This window comes from Prionailurus viverrinus, chromosome A3, assembly GCF_022837055.1.
Source record: "Prionailurus viverrinus isolate Anna chromosome A3, UM_Priviv_1.0, whole genome shotgun sequence".
NCBI lineage: Eukaryota > Metazoa > Chordata > Mammalia > Carnivora > Felidae > Prionailurus > Prionailurus viverrinus.
Window position 1 is genome coordinate 10,087,814 of NC_062563.1, and position 23,223 is coordinate 10,111,036.

General features: G+C 49.4%; 1 protein-coding gene across 2 annotated transcripts in view; it reads left to right on the forward strand.

Moving 5' to 3' along the window:
• ZFP64 (ZFP64 zinc finger protein) overlaps positions 1-23,223 on the forward strand; it is a 93,630-nt gene that overhangs the window by 62,055 nt on the left and 8,352 nt on the right. Inside the window, exons 1-3 of one of the 2 annotated variants that reach the window (XM_047852869.1) lie at positions 10,051-10,302; positions 16,752-16,898; positions 17,341-17,403. In XM_047852869.1, coding sequence (XP_047708825.1) covers positions 10,197-10,302; positions 16,752-16,898; positions 17,341-17,403 — 316 coding nt within the window. In that variant the 5' untranslated portion in view covers positions 10,051-10,196. Of the gene's footprint in view, positions 1-10,050; positions 10,303-16,751; positions 16,899-17,340; positions 17,404-23,223 lie in introns of those variants that run through there. The other variant, XM_047852868.1, reaches the window with a different exon arrangement.

Here is a 23,223-nt window from a genome sequence, read left to right on the forward strand (position 1 = left end):
GGCACCTACACGGCCTCCTCCTCCAGTACGTCATTTCATTACAGATTCTAATCCATGAAGGGGAGGGGCTGGGGTGTGGGAGCAGAAAGGAGAGATGTGAGGATGCGAGTACTGGTTCTGAACATTTTTTTTAAATGGTTATTTTGAGAGACAGAGAGACCAAGCGTGGGAGGGGCAGAGAGGATCCCAAGCAGGCTTCACGTTGTCAGTGCAGAGTCCAACATGGGGTCAATCTCACGAACCACGAGATCATGACCTGAGCCGATATCAAGAGTCGGACGCTTCACCGACGGAGCCCCCCGGGCGCCCCGTTATGAACATTTTCGAATAAGACTGTGCCCTGGTGACTTTTTTAACTAGTTCCCTTTTGTCCCCCCAATCATTTTCATCTTAAAAGTTACATATGCTGCCGGGAATGTAAATTGACACAGTCACACTGGAAAACAGTTCGGCACTTCCTAGGAAAGTTGTAGGTGCTGGGGCGCCTGGGTGGCGCAGTCGGTTGGGCGTCCGACTTCAGCCAGGTCACGATCTCGTGGTCCGGGAGTTCGAGCCCCGCGTCGGGCTCTGGGCTGATGGCTCGGAGCCTGGAGCCTGTTTCCGATTCTGTGTCTCCCTCTCTCTCTGCCCCTCCCCCGTTCATGCTCTGTCTCTCTCTGTCCCAAAAATAAAATAAAAACGTTGAAAAAAAAATTAAAAAAAAAAAAGTTGTAGGTGAGCATATGCTGTGATCCAGCTCCCCCCCCCCCCCCCAGCTGCACGTCTCAGCCGTACCAGGGACAGGGACGTTGTTAAAATGCGGATTCTGAGGGGCGCCTGGGTGGCTCAGTCGGTTAGGCGACCAACTTCGGTTCAGGTCATGATTCCACAGTTCGTGAGTTCGAGCCCCGTGTCAGGCTCTGTGCTGACGGCTCGGAGCCCGGAGCCTGCTTCGGATTCTGTGTCTCCCTCTCTCTCTGCCCCTCCCCTGCTCACACTCTGTGTCTGTCTCTCAATAATAAATAAACGTTAATTTTTTTTTAATAAATAAAAATAAAATGCAGATTCTGATTCCAGTGCGTCCCTAACTTTAACATGGATACAGATCACCGGGAGACCTTGTTAAGAAGCAGATTCTGACCTCGGTGCTCCTCAAACCATAAGGTACAGAAGAATCGCCTGGGGATCTTGTTAAATGCAGATTCTGGGCGTAGAGCAATTTACACCCAAGAATCAGGAGATCTGTGCAAGAGTCTCGATAGCTACATTGCTCATAATTACCAAATTGGAAACCGCCCATTGGCAGCGAAGGTGTAAAATGTCGTATATTCAAGTGTGGACTCCAGCTGCCTGCCTCACCACAGCGCATCTCACACACTTCAAGAAGCACTTGAAGGAATATTACTCATGCAGCTCAAAAGGCAGCAAAACTAAGCATCATTATTTAGGTGACAAAACTGTTGTTCTTGTTTTTCATCGAAGTATGGTTGATGTACAGTGACAAAACTATTTTTAAATCATAATTACCCAAAATTAGAACTAGTGAAAGAAGGTGGCAGAAGGCAGGAGACGCTAACGGACAGGAGCATGTGAAGCATTTCTTTGAGGGGCACCTGGGCAGCTCAATCAGTTAAGCTCCAACTCCTGGTTTCAGCTCAGGTCATGATGTCAGGTTCGTGGGTTCAAGCCCCGCATCAGGGTCTGTGCTGATGGTACAGAGCCTGCTTGGGATTCTGTCTCCCTCTCTCTCTGTCCTTCCCCTGCTTGCTCACTCTCTCTCTCTCTCTCAAAAATAAATAAGTAGGGGCGCCTGGGTGGCGCAGTCGGTTAAGCGTCCGACTTCAGCCAGGTCACGATCTTGCGGTCCGTGAGTTCGAGCCCCGCGTCGGGTTCTGGGCTGATGGCTCAGAGCCTGGAGCCTGTTTCCGATTCTGTGTCTCCCTCTCCCTCTGCCCCTCCCCCGTTCATGCTCTGTCTCTCTCTGTCCCAAAAATAAATTTTAAAAAACGTTGAAAAAAAAAATAAAATGTTGTAACTTACGAGATTGCCAAAAAGTACATATCAAGATGTCATTCAGACAACTGATGTCCTGTCCCCATGGATGATGCATGTTCCCAGTTCCCTGGTCTCTGCATTCGTGTGTGTGTGTGTGTGTGTGTGTGTGTGTGTGTGTGTGTGTGAAATTTAATAGAGAGATGCTGTTATGGGGCGCCTGGGTGGCGCAGTCGGTTAAGCGTCCGACTTCAGCCAGGTCACGATCTCGCGGTCCGTGAGTTCGAGCCCCGCGTCGGGCTCTGGGCTGATGGCTCGGAGCCTGGAGCCTGTTTCCGATTCTGTGTCTCCCTCTCTCTCTGCCCCTCCCCCGTTCATGCTCTGTCTCTCTCTGTCCCAAAAATAAATAAACATTGAAAAAAAATTTTAAAAATAAAAAAAAAAAAATAGAGAGATGCTGTTATATATGTATGTTTTTACATATATACATACATACACACACACAATAGCATAACTTACTACTTTTCTGTCCTTTGAATATTTCACTTAACATATCTTGATAATATTCTGTATCAGCACACAGAGAAATACGTTATTGTCTATTATGGTCATATAAAATGTATCGCATTGTATGACAACCATCGCTTGGGGCGCCTGAGTGGCTCAGTTGGTTAAGCGGCTGGTTAAGCTCTTGATTTCAGCTCAGGTCATGATCTCACAAGATCAAGTCCTGTATCAGTCTCTGTGCTGACAGCACAGAGCCTGCTTGGGATCCTCACTGTCCCTCTCTCTCTGCCCCTCACTAATTCGTGTTCTCATTCTCTCTCTCTCTCAAAATAAATAAACATTTTTTTAAAAAAGAACCATCAGTTAGTTAAGTATTTTAGTTATTACTTTTTAACTATCAAGCAGGATGGGAATACAGTCCCTATTTTTTTTAAGTTTATTTATTTATTTTAAGAGAGAGAGAGGGATGCCTGGGTGACTCAGTCGGTTGGTTGGGCATCCAACTTCAGCTCAGTTCATGATCTCGTGGTCTGTGAGTTCAAGCCCCATGTTGGACTCTTTGCTGACAGCTCGGAGCCTGCTTTGGATCCTGGGTCTCCTTCTCTCCCTGCCCCTCCCCCGCTCATGTTCTGTCTCTCTCTCTCTCTCTCTCTCTCAAAAATAAATAAACGTTAAATTTTTTTTTTTTTTTAAAGAGAGAGAGCAGGGGAGGGGCAGAGAGGGGGGAGATGATTACTTCCATTTGTTGCCTGGTATTCCGTAGTATGGTTAAACCTTAGTTTAACCTAACCAGTCCCCTGTTGCTGGGCATTATTAGGTGGTTTCTCAATGGTTTGTGGGTTTTTGGTTTTGGGGGGGTTGTTTTGTTTTGTTGTGCTACGATATTAGTGTTGCCACAAACATCCTTGCTCCCTTGTGCACATGTGCAGACGTTTCTCTGGAGAACAGATGGAAGCAGAATTGACAGATCACTGGCAGGGCACGTTTAAAAAAGTACTGTAGGGGCGCCTGGGGGGCTCAGTCGGTGAAGCGTCCGACTTCGGCTCAGGTCACGATCTCGCGGTCCGTGAGTTCGAGCCCCGCGTCGGGCTCTGGGCTGACGGCTCGGAGCCTGCTTCGGATTCTGTGTCTCCCTCCCTCTCTGCCCCTCCCCCGTTCACGCTCTGTCTCTCTCTGTCTCAAAAATAAATAAACGTTTAAAAAAAAATTTTTTTTTAAAAAGTACTGCTAAATTGCCCTCTGCAGCACCTATGAACATTCATAGGTGCTCCCGCCACCAACGCGTTGGAAGACCAAATTCCCTGCACTCTTGCTAAGGGTAGATGTTACCAGCATTCTTAATTTTCACTGATCTGATGCGGAGGGGGGCGGGGGGCTGTGTGTGGAATTGATGGTTATTTAATATTCATTCCCTCATAATTAGCGAGGCAGTGAGGCTGTATAACTCTTAGAGGTTTGTTGCCCAGAATCTGCTTTTAACAAGATCACCAGGTCATTCTTCTGCACATTAAGGTCTGAGCAATCACAATCCACTCCTTAACAAGGTCCCCAGGTGATCTGTATTCATGTTACATTTTTGAGACACGCTGGAGTCAGAATCTGCATTTAACAAGGTCCCCAGGTGATTCTCCTGAACAGTAAGTCTGAGAAGTGCAGCGTGGGGGAGAAAAGGCACATGCTCACCTTTGCTAATAACGTGTGTGGGTTTAATCTTTTCTGTTAAGAGAGGATATAAAACAGTATTTCAATTTATTTTAACTTGCATTTCTTTGCTCATAAGTGAGCTGGGACTTTGTTTTTCCAACTTCTTACAAGCCATATATTTTTCTTTCTGGCGACCAGCTAGCCACGGGTGCTTCTTGCTTTGCTTCAAACATACCAAAGCTGATTTTCTTACCTTTGCTATGGATTCTTCTCCCAGAAATGCTCTCTCTCTGCTTCTTCCCATGGCTGCCTATTAGATCAGGTGTTAGCTCGTAGGTCTCTTCTAGCCAGACTCAGCTACCCTCCCCTGCATCACCCACTCTGGGTCACACCACCCCATGTCATCTTGATTGTGGTCCCCATTGTTATCCGAAGTGACCTTTTGCCCTCATTCATTCATTCATTCATTCATTCATTCGTCCTCTCGCTGCCCGCGGGATCTTGTTTGTCTTGCGTGGGGCTCTGTACCCAACACCTGGAACGGAGCCACGCAACAGCGAGAAGTCAAAAAATGATCAGTTGAACAAATAAATTCTTGGCAGATGAAGAAGTCAGACTTGCTCGTGTCTGCCTTTACTTCCTGTTTGGGAACCATTTGTACCTGGAAAACATTTACCCGTTCTTTCATTCCTGTATCCATAGTGGAAAAAAGGTAAGGGACAGGACAGCACTGAGGTGAGCAATGACTTTTTCTCTTAAAAAAGAAAGCAGTTACTTGCGCCAAATTCAATGAGTAACGTTGAACTCCTCGTTTAATATACCTCTACTGAAGGTGTTATGAAAGCAGGGAAAATCTGCAGCTCCTGAGGGTTCCGTAAAGTCAACACAGTCTCGTTTGCTTCCCATTTATTTCCGTGGAAAACAGCGTCTGCGCCTCGTTAATTGGAACCACCAATTCTGGGTGAGTGTGAGCTCTTATTACACATGATAACTAGTACTGGTAAACTAATACTCGCACTCCGTTATAGTGATTGTTAACTCTTACCCCCTTGGCGCCAGACGTTGTTCTCTGTACTTTGCATACGGAAACCCATTCGTCCTCACGACTGCCCTAGTCATATGAGCATTGCCATTTTACTGACGAGAAAATGGGAGCACAGAACAGCTTTCCCAAGGTCACGCGCTAACAGAGCCAGGATTTCAACTCAAGCTGGCTCTAGTCCATGTGTTACTACATTGTACTGCCTCTCAATCTGTATGATGCTCCGTAAAGGGAGAAGGAGACTCTTTTGTAGAACTCAGAGGGCACCGCTCAGCTCTTGGCAAAAGCCTTAAGTGATCAAAATTACAGATATGTTCCATTCTCCCTTTAAAAAGTGGCAAGGGTTGCAAATTTGACTTTCTCTGGAAGGGAAACACCCTGTGGAGGAAGTATTTTGAAACGCGTGTTCGACCGTAGTTTCTTTGTTCTGTGACTTTGTTGCCGAAGGACGATGAAAAGGTGTCGCCCGGAAAAAAACCTCATTCTGCGTGTTTAAACTTAGCGATGGAATTTTCTAATCTGTTTAAACATTGTCCAAGCACAGTGGTTTGAAATCCATCTGTTAAAGACGTAGTGATGTGCCCTCTTTAGTTTAATTTGCAAAAGCCTCGGGTTTGATTATCAGGGAAGATGAAAATTTATGAGCTGGATGTCAAGAAAATAGTCAATTTGTATGACTGGTGAATGGAATTGGAGGAGAAGTGTGATTTATCATAGCCATTGAGTGATACCCTGCTTTTACGTAGATCTCTAATCTAGGAGTTATATTTTTTGTTTTGTTTTTTTACATTTATTTATTTTTGAGAGAGAGAGTAGAGGACAGTGTGAGTGGAGGAAGGGCAGAGAGAGAAGGAGACATAGAATCCCAAGCAGGCTCCAGGCTCTGAACTGTCAGCAAAGAGTCTGATGCGGAGCTCGAACCCAGAAACCGTGTCATCATAACCTGAGCCAAAGTCTCATGACCTGAGTGAACACGCTTAACCAACTGAGCCACCCAGGAACCCCTCAATTTTTTTTTTAATGTTTATTTATTTTTGATAGAGTCAGAGAGAGACAGAGCGCTAGCCAGGGAGGGGCAGAGAGGGAGAGAGACACAGAATCTGAAGCAGGCTCCAGGCTCTGAGCTGTCAGCACAGAGCCTGACGTGGGGCTCGAACCCACGAACCGTGAGATCATGACCTGAGCCAAGACGCTTAACTGAACCACCCAGGCACCTCAGTTTTGGGGGGTTTTTTGTGTGTTTTTTTTGTTTTGGGTTTTTTGGTTTTTTTTTTTTTTTTTGTAGGCTCTATACCCAGCGTGGGGCTTGAACTCACCCCCCGGAGACCAAGATTTGAGTGGTCTACGAACTAAGCCAGCCAGGCGTGCCTCCATTTTTCTTCCAATTTTTCATTTAGACCCTTCAAGTCAAGCCATTAAAACTATACATGGTAATAAACTTAATTTACACAGTAACTTTGATTTTTTTTTTTTTCATTTTTTATTTATTTTTGGGACAGAGAGAGACAGAGCATGAACGGGGGAGGGGCAGAGAGAGAGGGAGACACAGAATCGGAAACAGGCTCCAGGCTCTGAGCCATCAGCCCAGAGCCTGACGCGGGGCTCGAACTCACGGACCGCGAGATCGTGACCTGGCTGAAGTCGGACGCTTAACCGACTGCGCCACCCAGGCGCCCCCACAGTAACTTTGAATAGATGTGTTTAAAAAATCATAAAACGGTGCCTTCAAAAAAATGAAACAAATTTTATCAGCTGCTGTCATTACTTTTGTGAAAAACAATAATTTTGCCTTTGTTTTTTTTGTGTTGGAAACAATGCATGCAGGGAAAATGCAAATCAAGACCACAGTGAAATATCATTGTATATTCACATGTCTGATAATACCGAGTATAGGAAAGGATTTGGCTCCGCAGTATCTCTCTCTCCCTTTGCTGGCAAAAATGTAATCTGGTGCCAGGACTTTAGCATAATCTCTTAAAGGGTCACCTGCAATCCGAAAATGTGTACATTCACTTAAACTCTGACACTTTTTTTAATGTTTATTTATTTTTGAGACAGAGCATGAGCAGGGAAGGGGCAGAGAGAGAGGGAGACACAATCTGAAGCAGGCTCCAGGCTCTGAGCTGTCAGCACACAGCCCGACGCGGGGCTCGAACTCACAAACTGTGAGGTCATGACCTGAGCCGAAGCCGGACGCTTAACCGACTGAGCCACCCAGGTGCCCCAAACTCTGACACTTTTTTAGAAGCGTCACAGATGATGCCCACACGCTTCAGAAAGACTGGGAAACAACCCAAGTGCCCACCACCAGGAGGGCAGATGAATAAACTGTGCTATTTTCACAGCAATGTGGATGCTTTTAGCAATATAATATGGGGGATTCCTAGAAAATTACATACGCTTTTTTAGTTCTTGAAAAAAACTAAAATTGTGGGGCGCCTGGGTGGCTCAGTCGGTTGAGCGACCGACTTTGGCTCAGGTCATGATCTCACAGTTTGTGGGTTCGAGCCCCGTGTCGGGCTCTGTGCTGACAGCTCCGAGCCTGGAGCCTGCTTCAGATTCTGTGACTCCCCTTCTCTCTACCCCTCCCCTGCCTACACTCTGTGTCTGTCTCTCAATAATAAATAAATGTCAAAAAAAAATTTTTTTTAATTAAAATTGTGTCTTTTAAGATTACATGCACGTGCAAAAGAACTTACTGAAAAGAAAGCAAAGGAATGAAGTGTATGGGGTTTAGGTTGACAGCCGTGAAATTGGAGGAGGGGGCCATAGGAGAGACTCTACCTAACACCAATGCTCCCAGCTTTGGGCTCCCTAGTATCTCTTATACCCTAATAAGCCAGGGACCAAACAAGCCACCATTCAAGCCAGCAATGAGCAGTAATGACCAGGTGTCACGTACCAAGGATTAATCCAATCCTGGGCACCTGAGCTGATGAAATGCCATATAAATATCAAATACAAGCACATACACACCGCAGGCAGTATAAACGGGGTACCGGCGATCTCCCATCCTTCTGGCTGGGGGCACTTCTCCAGAGGCAACACCACTGTCCCCAGTTTATCCAGTATCCTCTTGAGACATTCCACCAGACACAATAAAAGTTAAGCACATGATAGGTTTTCAAATGGCTTTATGTGTATGTGTAACTACACGCACATCCCAAAGAAAAGTTTAAAGGTCGGGGGCACCAGGGTGGCTCAGTCGGTTGGGCATCCGACTGGGACTCAGGTCATGATCTCGCAGTTTGTGGGTTCAAGCCCCCGCCTCAGGCTCTGTGCTGGCAGCTCGGAGGCTGGAGCCTGCTTCGGATTCTGTGTCTCTCTCTCTCTCTGCCCCTCCCCTGCTCATGCTGTCTCTCTCTGTCTCAAAAATAAACGTAAACATTAAAGAAAGAAAGAAAAGTTTAAAGGTTAAAAAAAATTGGCTCTATAACTTAATCCCGGGGCACCTGGCTGGCTCAGTCCCTAGAGCACCTGAGTCTTGATCTCTGGGGGCTGAGTTCAAGCCCCACGTTGGGGGTAGGGATTGCTTTTTTTTTTAAGTCATAAATAAGTAATTTAACCTTGAGTGACCTCAGCTGGCATTACACAACCATCCCTAAAGTCAATTCAGAACTTGAAAATCAGCGGGAAGTTGGAGAACAGCTCAGTTTTTGAGAAAAGTAAAAATGCTCATCCCGCAGGCCCTACCCCACGATTTGCCAACGGCAACCCCAAGGAGACGAGTTACAGGCGGCTGCCGAACCCCACGGGGCCCGCCCTAGCCACAAAGTAAACTTGCACCATCCTTGCTGTTAGAAACGCAGATTCTTAGGCCCCCGTCCCCACGGATTCAGAGCCGAGCCCGGGTCCTTTCTAACGAGGGCCCTCTCGTGATTCGCAGGTTTGGGCAAGCTTAGGGTACAGCCCCGCCTTGAGCAACTCCCCAGTTTGTAGAAAGTAAACACCTGAGCGGTGTAGGTGGCTCTCTTGCTCCCCGTGTTAACCTGATGCAAGGACGGGTCCCCCTCGGGTCTCATCAAGGTCCCAGCCAGTCTGAGCTTGAACGCCAATTAGCTCAACACCTCCCCTCCCCAGACCACGCCTCGGTCACCTGCTAGGCAGGCCCACTCCCCTGCTGGCCCCGAGGCTTCTCGCGTGTGGTCCTAGACCTGGGGCGCCAGAGTCACCGGACGAGGGACGGGGTTTGGGGGCGCCGTATAGAAATACAGATTACCGGGCTCCGCCGCCTGAAGCCAAACTTTCCGAAATCTGCATTTTTAATGAGCTCCTCCATAAAGTGGTTCATCTGCCGTTGGAGACTCTCTGGCCTCATTTAAATTTCAAATGCGAATATGCTGGAGGTCGTGCTTCTCAGCCTTGGCTGCACGTCAGAATAACCTGGGGAGCTTAAGAAAAAAATATATATATGTACACTAATGCCCAGGCTTCAGCCCAGACCAATTAAGTCAGAATCTAAGAGCACGGCCTGTGCAGCCGCAGCGGCAGTGGTACCACCTGGGAGCTCGTTAGAAATACCGAAGCTCAGGCCCCACCCCAGACCCACTGAGTCAGAATCTGCATTTTAACGAGATCCCCAGTGATTCGTGCGCGCAGGAAAGTTGGAGGAGAGCTGTGCTTCTGAAATTTTAATGGGCAAGCGAATCACCTGGGGATCTCGTTAAAATGCAGACACGGTCTCTGCAACTTTAATGTGCATGCGAATCACCTGGGGAGCTTGTTAAAATGCAGATTCTGATTCGGCGGGTCTGGGGTGGAGCCCGAGAGTCTGCATTTCTAACGAGCTCTCGGGTGGTGTGGGCTGCAGCGGCGCGGCCCGCGCTTCCCCGGGACCCCCCGAGGCCTTGGCGCCGGGCCAATCAGCCGTCAGGGTTCTTGATAAATCGCCCTGCTCGGCCGAGGCGCAAAATTGCCGGGACATGCGCGCTCCGGTCGCGGGGTTGGGGGGAAATTTCCGAACTCCGGGAAGCGGTCGTGGGAGAGGCGGGCCACTGGCGTGCGCGGCGCCGGGGGCCGCGATCCGCTCGCCATGTCGCGGCGCAAACAGGCCAAGCCCCAGCACCTGAACTCGGAGGAGCCGCAGCCCGCGCGCCCGGGGGTCGCCGACGCTGCCCCCGAGGGGGTGGGGCTGTCGGGTGAGTAGCGCTGCGGGCGCCCCGCCCAGGGGTTGCGGGCGGTTGTTCGGACGGTCCCGGGACCCGCGTGGGTGCGAGGCCTCGGGCGGGGAAGGGCGGCTGAGGCCCCCGCGTCCAGCGCGGCGGCTCAGCCCTCGGCGCCCCTGCCGTGCGCCTTTGTAAATTACACCTCCTTGTGAATTCTCTCTCCCGGGGCGAACTACGCCGCGCCCCCCGAGCGCTAGCGAATCGCGAATCTTCTCTCCAAGGCGCTGGGTGGGCGCCCCGAGACCCTGTCCGAGGCCGTCTTCGGGGTGCGCCGGCGCCCGGGTCCTGGACCTGCTTCTTTGGCGCTGGTCCGGGCCGGGGCGCCTGGAAGGTGAGCCTTCTGAGTGCGGCGTCCCGAGCCCAGGGGGATTTCCGAAAGACGACTGAGTTTCCGCAGCACCCCGGAGCTAGGGGCCGGGGTGGGGGACGGGACACAGCAACGAACGAGCAAAACTCCCGCTCTTGCTCGAGTTTAGGGCCGAGTGGGGTCGGGAAAGATGGGACTCGAGATAGAGCGGTGAGGCGTAAGGTGCGTTAGGGGTGAGTGCCGGCTGCAAACCTGAAGCAGGGGAGGAGGTATTTCACATGGTCCGGGGAGGGCCTCCCCGAGGTGGGCATCGTCAAAGGGTGCGGGGGAGAGGCTTGGAGGTGGCTGGGGGAAGAGGAACCAGGTAGGAGGAACGGCCAGTGGGGGCCGCGGGGGGAGTCATCGAGGTTGCAGCCTGGGGTGGGGGAGGGGGGCGGGTCCAGTAAGGACTTCACCTTTTACTCTAAGCGAGGCTCTGGAGGGAGGGGTGTGTTGAGCAGAGCAGCGCCACGGTAGGACTTAGCGGGCCGAGCCAGCTGCAGAGTGGGTGGAGGGGCTCGGAGCGAAGCTACGAGGCCCCCCGCCTACCCTAAGCCCTCAGGGCGTTATGGTCCGTGGAGCCTCGGTTTGTGGAGAGCTTTGCTAACTCGCTAAATTCCTGCGTCCGCCCTTGGGCACCGCCCCCATTGGAATCTCTGGGGTGAGGCGGGGCTGGGGAATCTGCATTTCTAAGGCGCTTCCGTTCTGATCATCTCGGCCTCGGATTAAGGTAATGTAAATTCTCACTCGGTCGCCTCTCCCTGCCCTTCTCCCGCAGTTCGTTGAGAATCTCTCCTTAGTCCCAAATGAACTTTCTTCTCTCCCTCTCTCTCCATTTTCTCGGCCCAGGAAGGGAGCAAGGGACCTCGGGTCAGACGTCCAGCAGTGCAGATCGTTCTGGTGTGGGCTTTGAGAACCACTATCCAAGGAGGTGGAGGAGGGGAGAAACTTAAGGAAACTACTCCTCAAATAATAGTATCTAAAACTGAAGTTTGGCTGGATGGTATTCCCATTAACCTAAAACTTCCTAACTACCTTTGTGCCCAAGGACTGTGATGGACCCAGGTTGCCACTAGTGGGGGGAGCAGGCCCCCTGCTGATCTTCTAAAAGAGGAACTGGGGGGTGTTGAATCTTTTGGGGGAAGCCATTATCAAAGAGCATAACCCGAGTGACCCCTGGCTGTTGGTCAGTGCCATGGGCCTCTCTTCTCGAGTATAGTGTAGAGACCCCCTCTGTTTAGAAGGCTTGTGGTGGTCTGTACCGTGCAGTATTTGGGGTGCCCCTGTGGGAGCAGGGCATAACCAGAACTAAACACTAGCTACCGCTGCAGAGACAAAAAAACCTTCCCGACTGATGCGGTTTTTCCCCTGCATCTTAGGTTTTTCGAGCCGAACAAAAGGCCCACCTCCTTTTTGAGGTTCGTGGAGGTCTTACTTTGCTTTAAGGTTAACTGGCAAATGGGTTTGCAACTCAGATAGGCTTTGGAAGAACAAAAATGCAGCAGGTCACCTGGTAGACTTCAGTGGTGACCAGTTTAAAAAAAACAAAACCAGAAGAAAGCCCTGAGGGTAACCTTCTAAAAGGGCCGGCAGTTTTTCCTAGGGTTAAAGGGCCCACTGTGCTAAATGGGGTCCTGTCAAACGTGGCCCACCCCCACTTTGAGATGAGAAGGGACTCTGTCCCAGCTGCACGGTGCTCAGGAGAATGTGGGCTTCGAGCTTTCACTGGCTTCCTGGATGTTTAAAAGAGAAGGAAGTGCCTTTCGGGGGGGCCCTTCCATGCCACTCCACATTTTAGCTGGATGCCCCTTTCTACCATTTTTTTTGTTTTGTTACCACTTTCACCCCTCAGTCTCTTCAGCCTGTTTCCACACCTTCGTGGCATGACGTGTCTCCCTCCCGTGGAGAATCGTGGCTCACGTGCCTACACGTCAATAAAAACCATAATGATGATTTAATGACTTCTGTAACAGGTCCTTTTATACATACTAAGACTTAACCTTCACCTAAACCTACGAAATCAGAGCTGTGATCCCCATTTTAGATACGGAAATTGAGGAGTAGGGAAGCGGAGCAACTTCTCAGGGGCCACAAGGCTGATAAATGATAGAACCAAAATTTGAAACTTCGCAGCTGGCTTCGCGGTCAGTTCCCGAAACCACGGCGCCTTACGCTCTCTCCTGTAGATTTCACTTTTCAATCTTCCTTGGTATCTGTGGGATTAAAAACCCTCCAGAATTTGACTATTGTCTTCAATATGCATTGCTAGAGTGCAAGGTTTGGGGTTTGCTTCCAGGGCACATAGTGATGGGTTTCAGATCCGGCAGCTGTGGGTTCTGATCAGTTGGAAGACTTCTAGCCCCCTGGGCTTCAGCATCTCCTCTGAGCCAGCCCCTCAGAGCTTGCAAAAGTGTGGTTGCCAGGGGTGCCTGGGTGGCTCAGCCTGTTAAGCATCCAACTCTTGACTGAAGCTCAGGCCATGATCTCCATTTGTGAGTCCCAGCTCTACAGAGCCCTGGCTCTGTGCTGACAGTGTGGAGCCGCCTTCTGATTAGGTCTGTCTCTCTGCCCCTCCCATGCATGGGCGTGTGTGTCCTTTCTCAAAAGTAAACATTTAGGGGCACCTGGGTGGCTCGGTCGGTTAAGCGTCCAACTTCGGCTCAGGTCATGATCTCACAGTCAGTGAGTTCGAGCCCCACGTCGGGCTCTGTGCTGACCGCTCAGAGCCTAGAGCCTGCTTCAGATTCTGTGTCTCCCTTTCTCTCTGACCCTCCCCCATTCGTGCTCTGTCTCTCTCTGTCTCAAAAATAAACATTAAAAAAATTTAAACTGGTGGGCAGATCAGCATCAGCTGGGAACTTGTTAGATAATGAAAAATCACCAGCTCTACTCCAGATCCACTGAATCAGGAACTCTAAAGATGAAGCCCAAACCTGTGCCTTAATAAGCCCTCCAGGTAATCCTGGAGCACTTAAGCGTTGCCTTGGCATTGGGCTCCTATTTGAATGTGCACAGGAATCACCTGGGGATCTTGTTAAGGGGCAGATTGATTCTGTTGGTCTGGGACCTGAGGTTCTGCTTCTCTAACAAGCTTCCAAGTTACGCTGATAACTAGAAGCTCTGGGACCACCCTTCAGGTAGCAAAAGGGCTTAGAGTATATGCCGTAATCACTGGGGCCTGTTTTAAAAGTATGGGTTCCGGGATGCCAGGGTGGCGGTTGGTGGATTATCCAGCTCTTGATTTCGGCTCAAGTCCTGATCTCATGCTTTGTCTTGGGAGACCGTGCCTGGTGTCAGGCTCTGTGCTGATAGCGTGGAGCCTACTTGGGGTTCTCGCTCCCCGCCCCTCCGCCGCCCTCACTTGATCTTTCTCTCCTCCTCTCTCAAACTTATTTTTTTTGTTTGTTTCCTGGGATCTGCCCTTAACCCCAACCCCTAGTTATCTGCGATGAGCACTGGGAAGGTACATTTAAAACCTACAACTCCTTGGGGCACCTGAGTGGCTCAGTCGGTTAAGCGTCCAGCTTTGGCTCAGGTCATGATCTCCTGGTTCATGAGTTTAAGCCCCACATCGGCCACTGTGCTGACAGCTTAGAGCCTGGAGCCTGCTTTGAATTCTGTGGCTCCCTCTCTCTCTCTCCCTCCCCTGCTCATGCTCTCTTTCTCTGCTTCAAAAATAAATAAAAACATTAGAACCTTCAACTCCTGGGACGACTGAGTGACTCAGTCCATTAAGCAACAGATCCTTGATGTAGGCTCAGGTTATGATCTCCTAGTTTGTGGAATTGACCCCTGCATCAGGGTCTGTGCTGACAGCACGGAGCCTGCTTGGGATCCCCCCACCTCCCACCCCATCTCTCTGCCCCAACCCTGGCTCATGTTCTTTCAAAATGTTTTAAAAATAAATAAAACCCATAGTGCAGGTGATCCTGATACAGGTGTGGGGGCTCTCCTGTACATCGTAGGATGGTTTCAACATCCCTGGCCTGTACTCCCTAGATGCCACTATCCCCTATGTGTGTGCACATCTGACAGTCAGATGTCCCCAAGCATTGCCAGATGTCCGCTGGGGGCAAAATGACCCTCCGTCGAGAGCCACAGGATTAGGTCACTTGTTCACATCCTGTTAAGGGGCTCTGAGCACCACACTAGTCAGATGTGACCTCTGCAGGCCTTTATTCCTGAATAGTGTTTACATGGCACCAGCTGGGTCGCATACTGAGAACTTACATTGTGCATTTCTTAACCTTACAACGCCGACAGGTCAATGATCCCTTCTTCAGGGGTAAACTGAGGCTCAGAAAGGTTAAGTTTCAGTTAGCAAGTTGCTGAGCAAGCCCTATACTGGAGTTGATGTCCTTCCCAGTGTGCTCAACAGCCTCTCCTGGTAAGAGGTTCGCCTTGACAAATCTCTCCCGGAGAATGGAATTCTCCTTGTATACCAGGAGCAAAAAGAGTCCCAGTTCTTGGCCTCTAATTCCTACAGGAGTCAAGGCATATATACTTGAAGACTGCAGACCTTGACAGCTTTTGTTTTCCCTTGGGTTTAAATCTATTTGGAGAGAAATCACTTTACCTTTTAGGAATACTTGGTCCTTGTGACAAATTCTTAAACCTCCCCATTAGCTCAAACCACGTGAAACCGTGGGACCATTTTGGCCCACAAAAAAATGTCCGTTTTGCATGATCCTGCCATCCTGGCAAAAGGATACCGTGAACTTCGACGTACCTGGTGCTGGGCTTCAAAGACGACAGCGTGGCCAGTCTGGTTTCCTCTGTCCCACCATTCCCCTGCCCTGGATTACTTTGAAAATGAATCTGATACCTAGGCCTTGTAAGTATCTGTCCCTAAAGGATGAGAATGCTCTCAAAACTGATTGCATCTTCGCAATCTGAAGGGATTTTTTTTTTTTTTTTCTTATCGAGCTTTGAGTGTTGATGTTTCTCGTGGTCTTGACTGGCTGTTCAAGTGTGTACAAATCAGGATTCAGAGAAACTCCTGATCGCAGAAATCATCTCAAGCCTTTGACTCTGGTTCCTCCCTGCCCCCCATCTTTAAGCGAGGTGTTGAAACCATGGTCTTTGTGTAGGAGTTCCGTGGTGCTGCAAGTGTGGTCTGTGACCTACTGGATGGAGACCAAGCAAATTCAGAAATTGAGAAAGCTTTTAAAAATAGCTTGGGGGCGCCTGGGTGGCGCAGTCGGTTGGGCGTCCGACTTCAGCCAGGTCACGATCTCGCGGTCCGTGAGTTCGAGCCCCGCGTCGGGCTCTGGGCTGATGGCTCAGAGCCTGGAGTCTGTTTCCAATTCTGTGTCTCCCTCTCTCTCTGCCCCTCCCCCGTTCATGCTCTGTCTCTCTCTGTCCCAAAAATAAACGTTGAAAAAAAAAATTTTTTTTTAAATAAATAAATAAATAAAAATAGCTTGATGTTTTCAAGGCACCCAGCTTTCTGTCCTCTCAAATAACATTTGGCCTTTTTGGTCCTATTTCACTTGTAATTTGTGTTACAACTTATAAAAAAATGTCCACGTGTGATGGATCAGAAAACGTCTGCAAACTAAGTTTTCCCTAGGTCATTTGAGAAGCACTGTTGCAAGTTTTGCCTCCTGGATCTTGCCAGTTGCGTGTCATGTTACCATTTCCCTTGTCCCCTGTGTTTCCTGGAAGTTGGTAGTTCAAGAAAGGACTTCTATAAGGCCAGAGCGTACTTGGCTTTGTTTTTTGTTTTGTTTTTTTTTTTTTTCAACGTTTATTTATTTTTGGGACAGAGAGAGACAGAGCATGAACGGGGGAGGGGCAGAGAGAGAGGGAGACACAGAATCGGAAACAGGCTCCAGGCTCTGAGCCATCAGCCCAGAGCCTGACGCGGGGCTCGAACTCACGGACCGCGAGATCGTGACCTGGCTGAAGTCGGACGCTTAACCGACTGCGCCACCCAGGCACCCCTTGGCTTTGTTTTTAATGTGTCGTCTTTTTTTCTCCCCCCAAGGCTGTTCTAGCCTAAGATGCACCATGGTGGTTCCATTTGAGAAAGTAACGCTTTTTTTTTTTTTTTCTTTTTTTGTCTCCATTTCAGCTTCAGAATTAGATAATGATCCCAAACCAACTTGTCCCGCCGTGGATGGCAGTGATGCTCAGAAAATCCCTGCCATGGCCCTTGCCCCAGAGTCGAAGGACCAAACCGTGATGCTCGGAGAAAGGACCTTCAACTGTTGCTATCCAGGTGAACCCCAAACGTGCCACGTGGAGCCCCTTCTCTGTACCGGGTGCTGGCGGACGAGCTCTGCCTCACTTTACCCACTGAGCCCCTGTGCTGTGTTCCCACATGGTCCTGGCACACAGGAGCGTTCTGTGTGTTCTAAGTATCCTGTATGGCATCTGAGCTCAGTGGGACTTCCCAGAACTTCAGACTTCTGGTAGCTTCCTTTTGGAGCTTTGTTTATTTATTTTAGTGAACTTTTTTTTTGTCACAAACTTTTTAATGTTTATTTCTGAGAGAGCACGAGCGGGGGAGGTGTAGAGAATCTGAAACAGGCTCTAGGCTCGAACCCACAGACTGAGATCATGACCTGAGCCGAAGTCCGATGCTCAACTGACTGAGCCACCCAGACCTGCCCAGCTTTTTTAAGAAAAGCTGTTTTGTTTTGTTTTTTTTCCCCTCCTAGGTTGCCACTTCAAAACTGTTCATGGCATGAAAGATCTGGACCGCCACCTGAGAATCCACACAGGTATCCGTTTGTTTGTTCAAAGCTTGAATGTTTAAAAAAAAAGGATATGAATTTAAGTGTTGGCATAGAATGTGGTAAGCAGGCCAGGAAGAGTCGATGCCTCGTGAAGTGGTCTGGTGGGGTGGGCTGTGACCTCAAAGGTCAGAAGCTAGGGGAAAAGTGCCGGGAAACCTGTTCCAGGAGATTGGATCAAGGCTGTTCACGAAGGGCTTTTCTGAAGATTCTTAAAGTCTGAACGATGGCTCCGTAACCAGACAAGACCAGGAACATTCCAGCAGGGGGAGCAGCAGGGGCGGGGGCTTAGAAGGCACAAAATGAGTGGAGGGAAGGTTCCGAGGAGGCCCTGTGGCCCTAGTAAATGTCAGATGAGCATAATGAGGTTGCTTCTTAAAGGTTCCTTCTTGAGAGCAGCCAGCTGCTGAGAATACACAGAAAATGGGCTGGAGCAGAGGAGTTTCCATGATCTACAATTGGGGTCTGTACACTGTGGGCCAGATCTAACCTGTGCGGCTCATTTGTCGTCTGTGGCTGCTTTGGCCCCACGGTGGGCATTGAGTAGTCACTAGAAAGACTGTGGGGCACAGATGTCTAAGATATTTACTATCCGGCTCTTTACAAAAACTTTGCCCACCGTTGGTCTCGGGTCCTAGTCCATGGGAGTTAAGATATTGGTCTGTGGGGTGCCTGGCTGGCTCAGTTGGAAGAGCATGTGACTCTTGATCTTGGGGTTGTGAGTTCAACCCCAAATTAGGTGTAGAAAGGACTAAGAATAAAAATAAACTTAAAAAAATTACTGGTCTTTTGGCTCTTACAGAAACTGAAGTGGCTTAAACATGATCCACTTTCTCTCGAGTACGACTTAAGAAGGGAATACTCCCCAGCTGGTAGAATAGCCCTGTCATCCTTAATATAGAGCTTCATCTCCAAGGCAACTGCTCTCCCACTCCTGACTCGGTTAACCACTGGGAAGCAGAAGTAGGGGAGGGGCTTAAAGCATCCCTCCCTCAGGCCATGTCCTGCCCCACCCCCAAGCAGAATCCCTGATGACTCCTGGGAGGGAAGCAGAACTTGGTCATGGCCACATCCAGCATCGAGGAGGGCTGGGAAGTCCTTTCCAGAAGGACAGCCTCCTGCCCAGCTGAACTTGGGAGCTGCGATAGGCAGGCTGCTTTCTGGGCGATGAGTCATCTCTGCCGAAATTGCACGGCATTGTGCCGTGCAAACAAGAGAATGAAGGGTCCTTCTCACCAGGGACGGGTAGGTCACGAGAGGGGGAAGGGGGTGTCCTGGAAGCACAAGGGCAACAGGAACATGGAACAGTGCCAGGGTGGACCGAGAAAGCTACCAGAGACTAGACTAATAATCTATTGGAAAAATACAGAGTGTTGGGGATACAGGAAGGAGGCAAGGCCCTGTCCTTGGGGTTCAGAGTCTGATCTATCCAGAAGGGGGAGTGGACAGATGGCTGCCCTATTGGATGATTAGGCTATTTGTGTCCAATGCAGATGTTCTAGTTGTCTGAATCTCTTCACCAGTGGCAAAATAGGAGAGGGCTCTGGGCGCTCACAGCATCTCTCCCTCGGGGCATGACCCCGAAGGTAGTATCCGTCATGATTCATGGAATAGTGAGAGCCAGCTAATGGTGGCTTTAAAACCAAGGTATTTCTATCCTGTGACCATCCAAATTAGGTATGGTGGACAACCCCCATGGTTCCGGGGAGTCGGGCTCTTCTGTTGTCCCTTTGACACCCCGAGGATGTAGCTCGCCTAGGCATGGGCCGAGGAGGCTTCCTGCCCCTTCGAGGTACATCCTGGAAGCTACGTGTCACCTGGGTTCATGTCTGATGGGCCAAAACTTCATCACGTGCCTACTTTTAGCTGTGGAAATGGAGGCTGACAAAGTCTTTGGCCAGCTTATAAAAGGTTGTTTACAAAAAACCCGGAACTGATACATGGGCCAGATGGCATCCCCGACAGATCTGAGAGGCAGGGGCGGTGACGTGTGCAGGTGATCATTTAAGGCTTCAGCTGGACCTTTGCCAAATGGATAGAACAGTGGTTCTCAAAGCACTGTTTAGAGCTGCTTTTACATCTAAAAAGCAAAGACTTCCCCCCCCCACCCTCCACCCCAAGTTTGTGTTTTATCTAGTTACTGCATTAGAAATTAAAACCACAGGCACCTGGCAGGCTCAGTCAGATAAGCCTCCAACTCTTTGGCTCAGGTCATGATCTCCTAGTTCGTGGATCTGAGCCCCCACGTCAAGCTCTGTGCCGATGGTGCAGAGCCTGCTTCGGATTCTGTCCCTCTCTCTGCCCCTCCCCTGCTCATGCACGTGCATGCACACACTCTTGGAGAGCAACTTTAAAAAAAAAGAAAACCTTAAAATATCTGCTTAAAAGTAACAGCCAGGGTGCCTGACTCAGGGCATGCCACTCTTGATCTTGGGGCTATAAGTTCAAGCCCCGCATTGGGTGGAAGGATTACCTAAAATCTTAAGAACGTCTCTCAAAACTTGAATAAAAACTAACTCCCCCAAAGATGTGACCAGGGGCATCATCTGTACCTTTGCAAATCTCCTTGTTGAAGTCAGCTGGATTCTCACGCCTGTAGTCAGTCCATCACCGTGTGTTTGGAGGTGTCGGAAGAAAATCTGGCCTCTCCCATGTGGTTGAGGTGGGAGTATTGATCGCCATTTCAGATAACCACCCAACCCAACAAAGGGTGGTTTCTTAAGGGTTAGTTGCTGTGTAGAATCTGTAGCCACATCCACAACCTTTTCACACCGTTAAACTAAAATCCATTGTTGTAATTACTTTGGCTCTTAACCCCTGCTTGAATTTTTAGATGTCCTGCATTAGTCTCTTGAAAATACCGGTTGACCCACTCACGTGATTCTTCCAAATATTGACCCATTTCATAATCCTGTAGGGAAAAAAATCCCTTCATATTCTCGGCCTCCTTGGAAAAAAAAAAAGTCTAAGAACCAGGAAGCTGTGCCCTCAGGGGAGGGACTCCATTCTGACGTCTCAACTTTGCGCTCAGAGCTGGGATGTTACCCTGGCCCTGTTGGTAATTTTCCTTGCAATGACAGGTTCACTTAGTTCCTTCTGTAGATTTGCCAGATGCCAGACCTGGGGCAGGAAAAAAAACCCGTAGTTGGTCTGCTCTTTGAAGTCCAAGTGGTGTGGACACCTAGCTTGCATCCCAGCCACGTGATGGTGCTTGTTCTCCAGACAACCGGGGTACTCGGGTTCACGGCGGAGTGCCTTCTGCATACTTCGTATTTCGCTACAAGGTGTTAAAAAAAAAAAAAAAAAAAAGCTTCAGGGGGAGTGGCTTAATCAGAGCAATTTGCTGCTGGGAAAAGCTACTCCTAAGTGAAAGGAGCTCTGTGCTCCCTGGGAGGGCATGGGGTGAAGGGCATCCGTACTGCTGGCAGAGCTGATGGTCGGTACTCGGGCACCTGCAGTTCTGCTCAGCGACTCCTGGGGCAGGTGTAAAGGTCAGCAATGAAAACAAAGTCCCCCCCCCCCCCTTAGTCAAAGGTATTTCCATACTACTACAGGCTTTACCAGAAGAGACTCCGGGACCCCCGGGCACCCACGGACTGCACTTTGAGAACCGTAGAGGGTGGAGTTGGAGGGGCAAAGGCAGGAGGGTGGGGGTGCCACAGGCACAGGAGTGGCTCAGAACGGGGGGCCTGTGTACCCAGAATGTGGGCTTGCTGCAGACTTCTATTTGGGAAGAGTAAATTAGCAAGCTGGCTGTGATCATCACATTGGAGACTTCTTGGAAAACCAGACCTTGATCATGGATCTTATTACCTTTATCCTAGAGCTACGTCTTCTCGAGGCTCCGGGGTGGCTCAGTCAGTTGAGATTAGGACTTTGGCTGGGGTCATGATCTCGAAGTTCATGGGTTTGAGCCCCACACCAGGCTCTTCACTGTCCGCAGAGAGCCTGCTTTGGATCCTCTGTCTGCCCCTCCCCACTCATCTGTCCTCTCTCTCTCTCAAAAATAAACATTAAAAAGAAGTCCTGTTTTGTCTGTATAGCCCAAATGCCAGTTTCTCCTGGGTGAAAAAGTGTTTAATGTTTTATTAGAGTGTGCAAGGGGAGGAGGGGGGAGAGAAAATCCCAAGCGGGCTCCGTGCTGCCAGCACGGAGTCCGACGTGGGGCTCAGACCCTCAAACTGCGAGATTGTGGCCGCAATCCAGAGTCCAGAATCGGACGCTTGGCCAGCTAAGTCACGCACACGACCCTCTCCTGGGCGAAAATATTTCATCGAAGTGAAGATGGCCCTGTCCTGCAGCACGTCGTAACAGGAGTTGGGCTTAAGGTTTCTGTTCTGAGGTTTTACTTCCTCACTTGGTGGCGGCAGCAGGTTAATCAGTCATGGAAAGAGTGGAGGCATTTTTCTCTTTTCCCTCTGCCAGTAGACCGTTAACTGAATGTGTGCACACTTTTCCTGGGAGCCTTGGTAGAACATGCCAGCGATGCTCTCTGCTTAGGACTTGCAGCAGATGGAGGGGGGAGTGTCAATTAGGCTATGAGGACAATGTCCTCTCAGTGGCAACTAAGACTGCTCGGCCCCTTCCGGTGTCCCCCAGAGTCCATCATTGCTTCCCACCTTGTCTTCTGTCCAGGACCCGGCCGAAGCAGCAGCCTCTGCCCGGAACCTGCCAGATAAAGTCGGTCTTGACCTTTTTTTTTTTTTTTTTTTTTTTTTTCTTTCCTGCCGTGGACCCTCGCCAGAATGTTTTTCAGTGCGATAAAATGACGTTAAGCTATATTTTAGTACAACTGCTCCGTGTTCAGGGGGAGACACAGAATCCGAAGCAGGCTCCAGGCTCTGAGCTGTCAGCAGAGAGCCCGATGCAGGGCTCGAACTGTGAGATCATGACCTGAGCCTAAGTCGGAAGCTTAACCAACTGAGCTACCCGGGTGCCCAGTGTGGTCTTCTACTAGACTAACCCTTTCTATTCCAAACTATAGTAAAGACCAGAAGTGAAAGCATCACCTGGGATCTTGTTAAAAAGGCCGAATCTTGGGGCTAACCCAGACGTGATGCAAACTACGTTTTTACTCTTTAAGTTCAATGCAAGAACTAGGAGATGATGGTCAAAGGGTGCAAACCTCCAGTTCCGAGATGTACGCGTTCTGGGGATCTGACGTATGGTGTGGGGACTGTTCAGTTAACGTTACGTTCTTGAGAGTTGCTGAGCGTAGATCTTAAGTGTTCTCACCACAAAAAATAATTCTCTGAGGTCAAGGAGGTGCTAACTAAACTTCTAGTGGTGATCCTTTCTCGATATATTCTTGTATTAAGTCATCACGCTGGATGCCTTAAGGTCCTGTTCGTTAGATCTCCAAGCCGGACAAAACCGCCTAGTGATGCAGCCTTCCTCACCCCCGCATTAGTATTTGCAGGAACACAGAAGAAACGCTGTTTAATGTCGGGTCAGCTACTAGATCCTTCTTAATTGGGAAGTAGTGACGAGCATAAATGAGGCTTCAAGAGACCCGCAGGTATGAACATGGTTCCTGTCTATTGACCGGGGTCTCAGGTCAATTATTAGTATGACTATATTATTAGTATAGCGTGTTGACTGCACAGTGGGTAGGAATGCTAACTTCCAGTTAGAGGTAGTAGAAATAAAAATTGCTTCCCGTATAAGGTCTTGGGCCCCCTAAACCTTGCCCGCAAGCCCTGAATTAAGAACCCCTGATCTGGAATGTTACTGGTCATCCCGGGCAAGAGAAACGTGACCAACCACACCCTGGCTTTTAAAAAGCCTTTGCCTGGGGGTGCCTGGCTG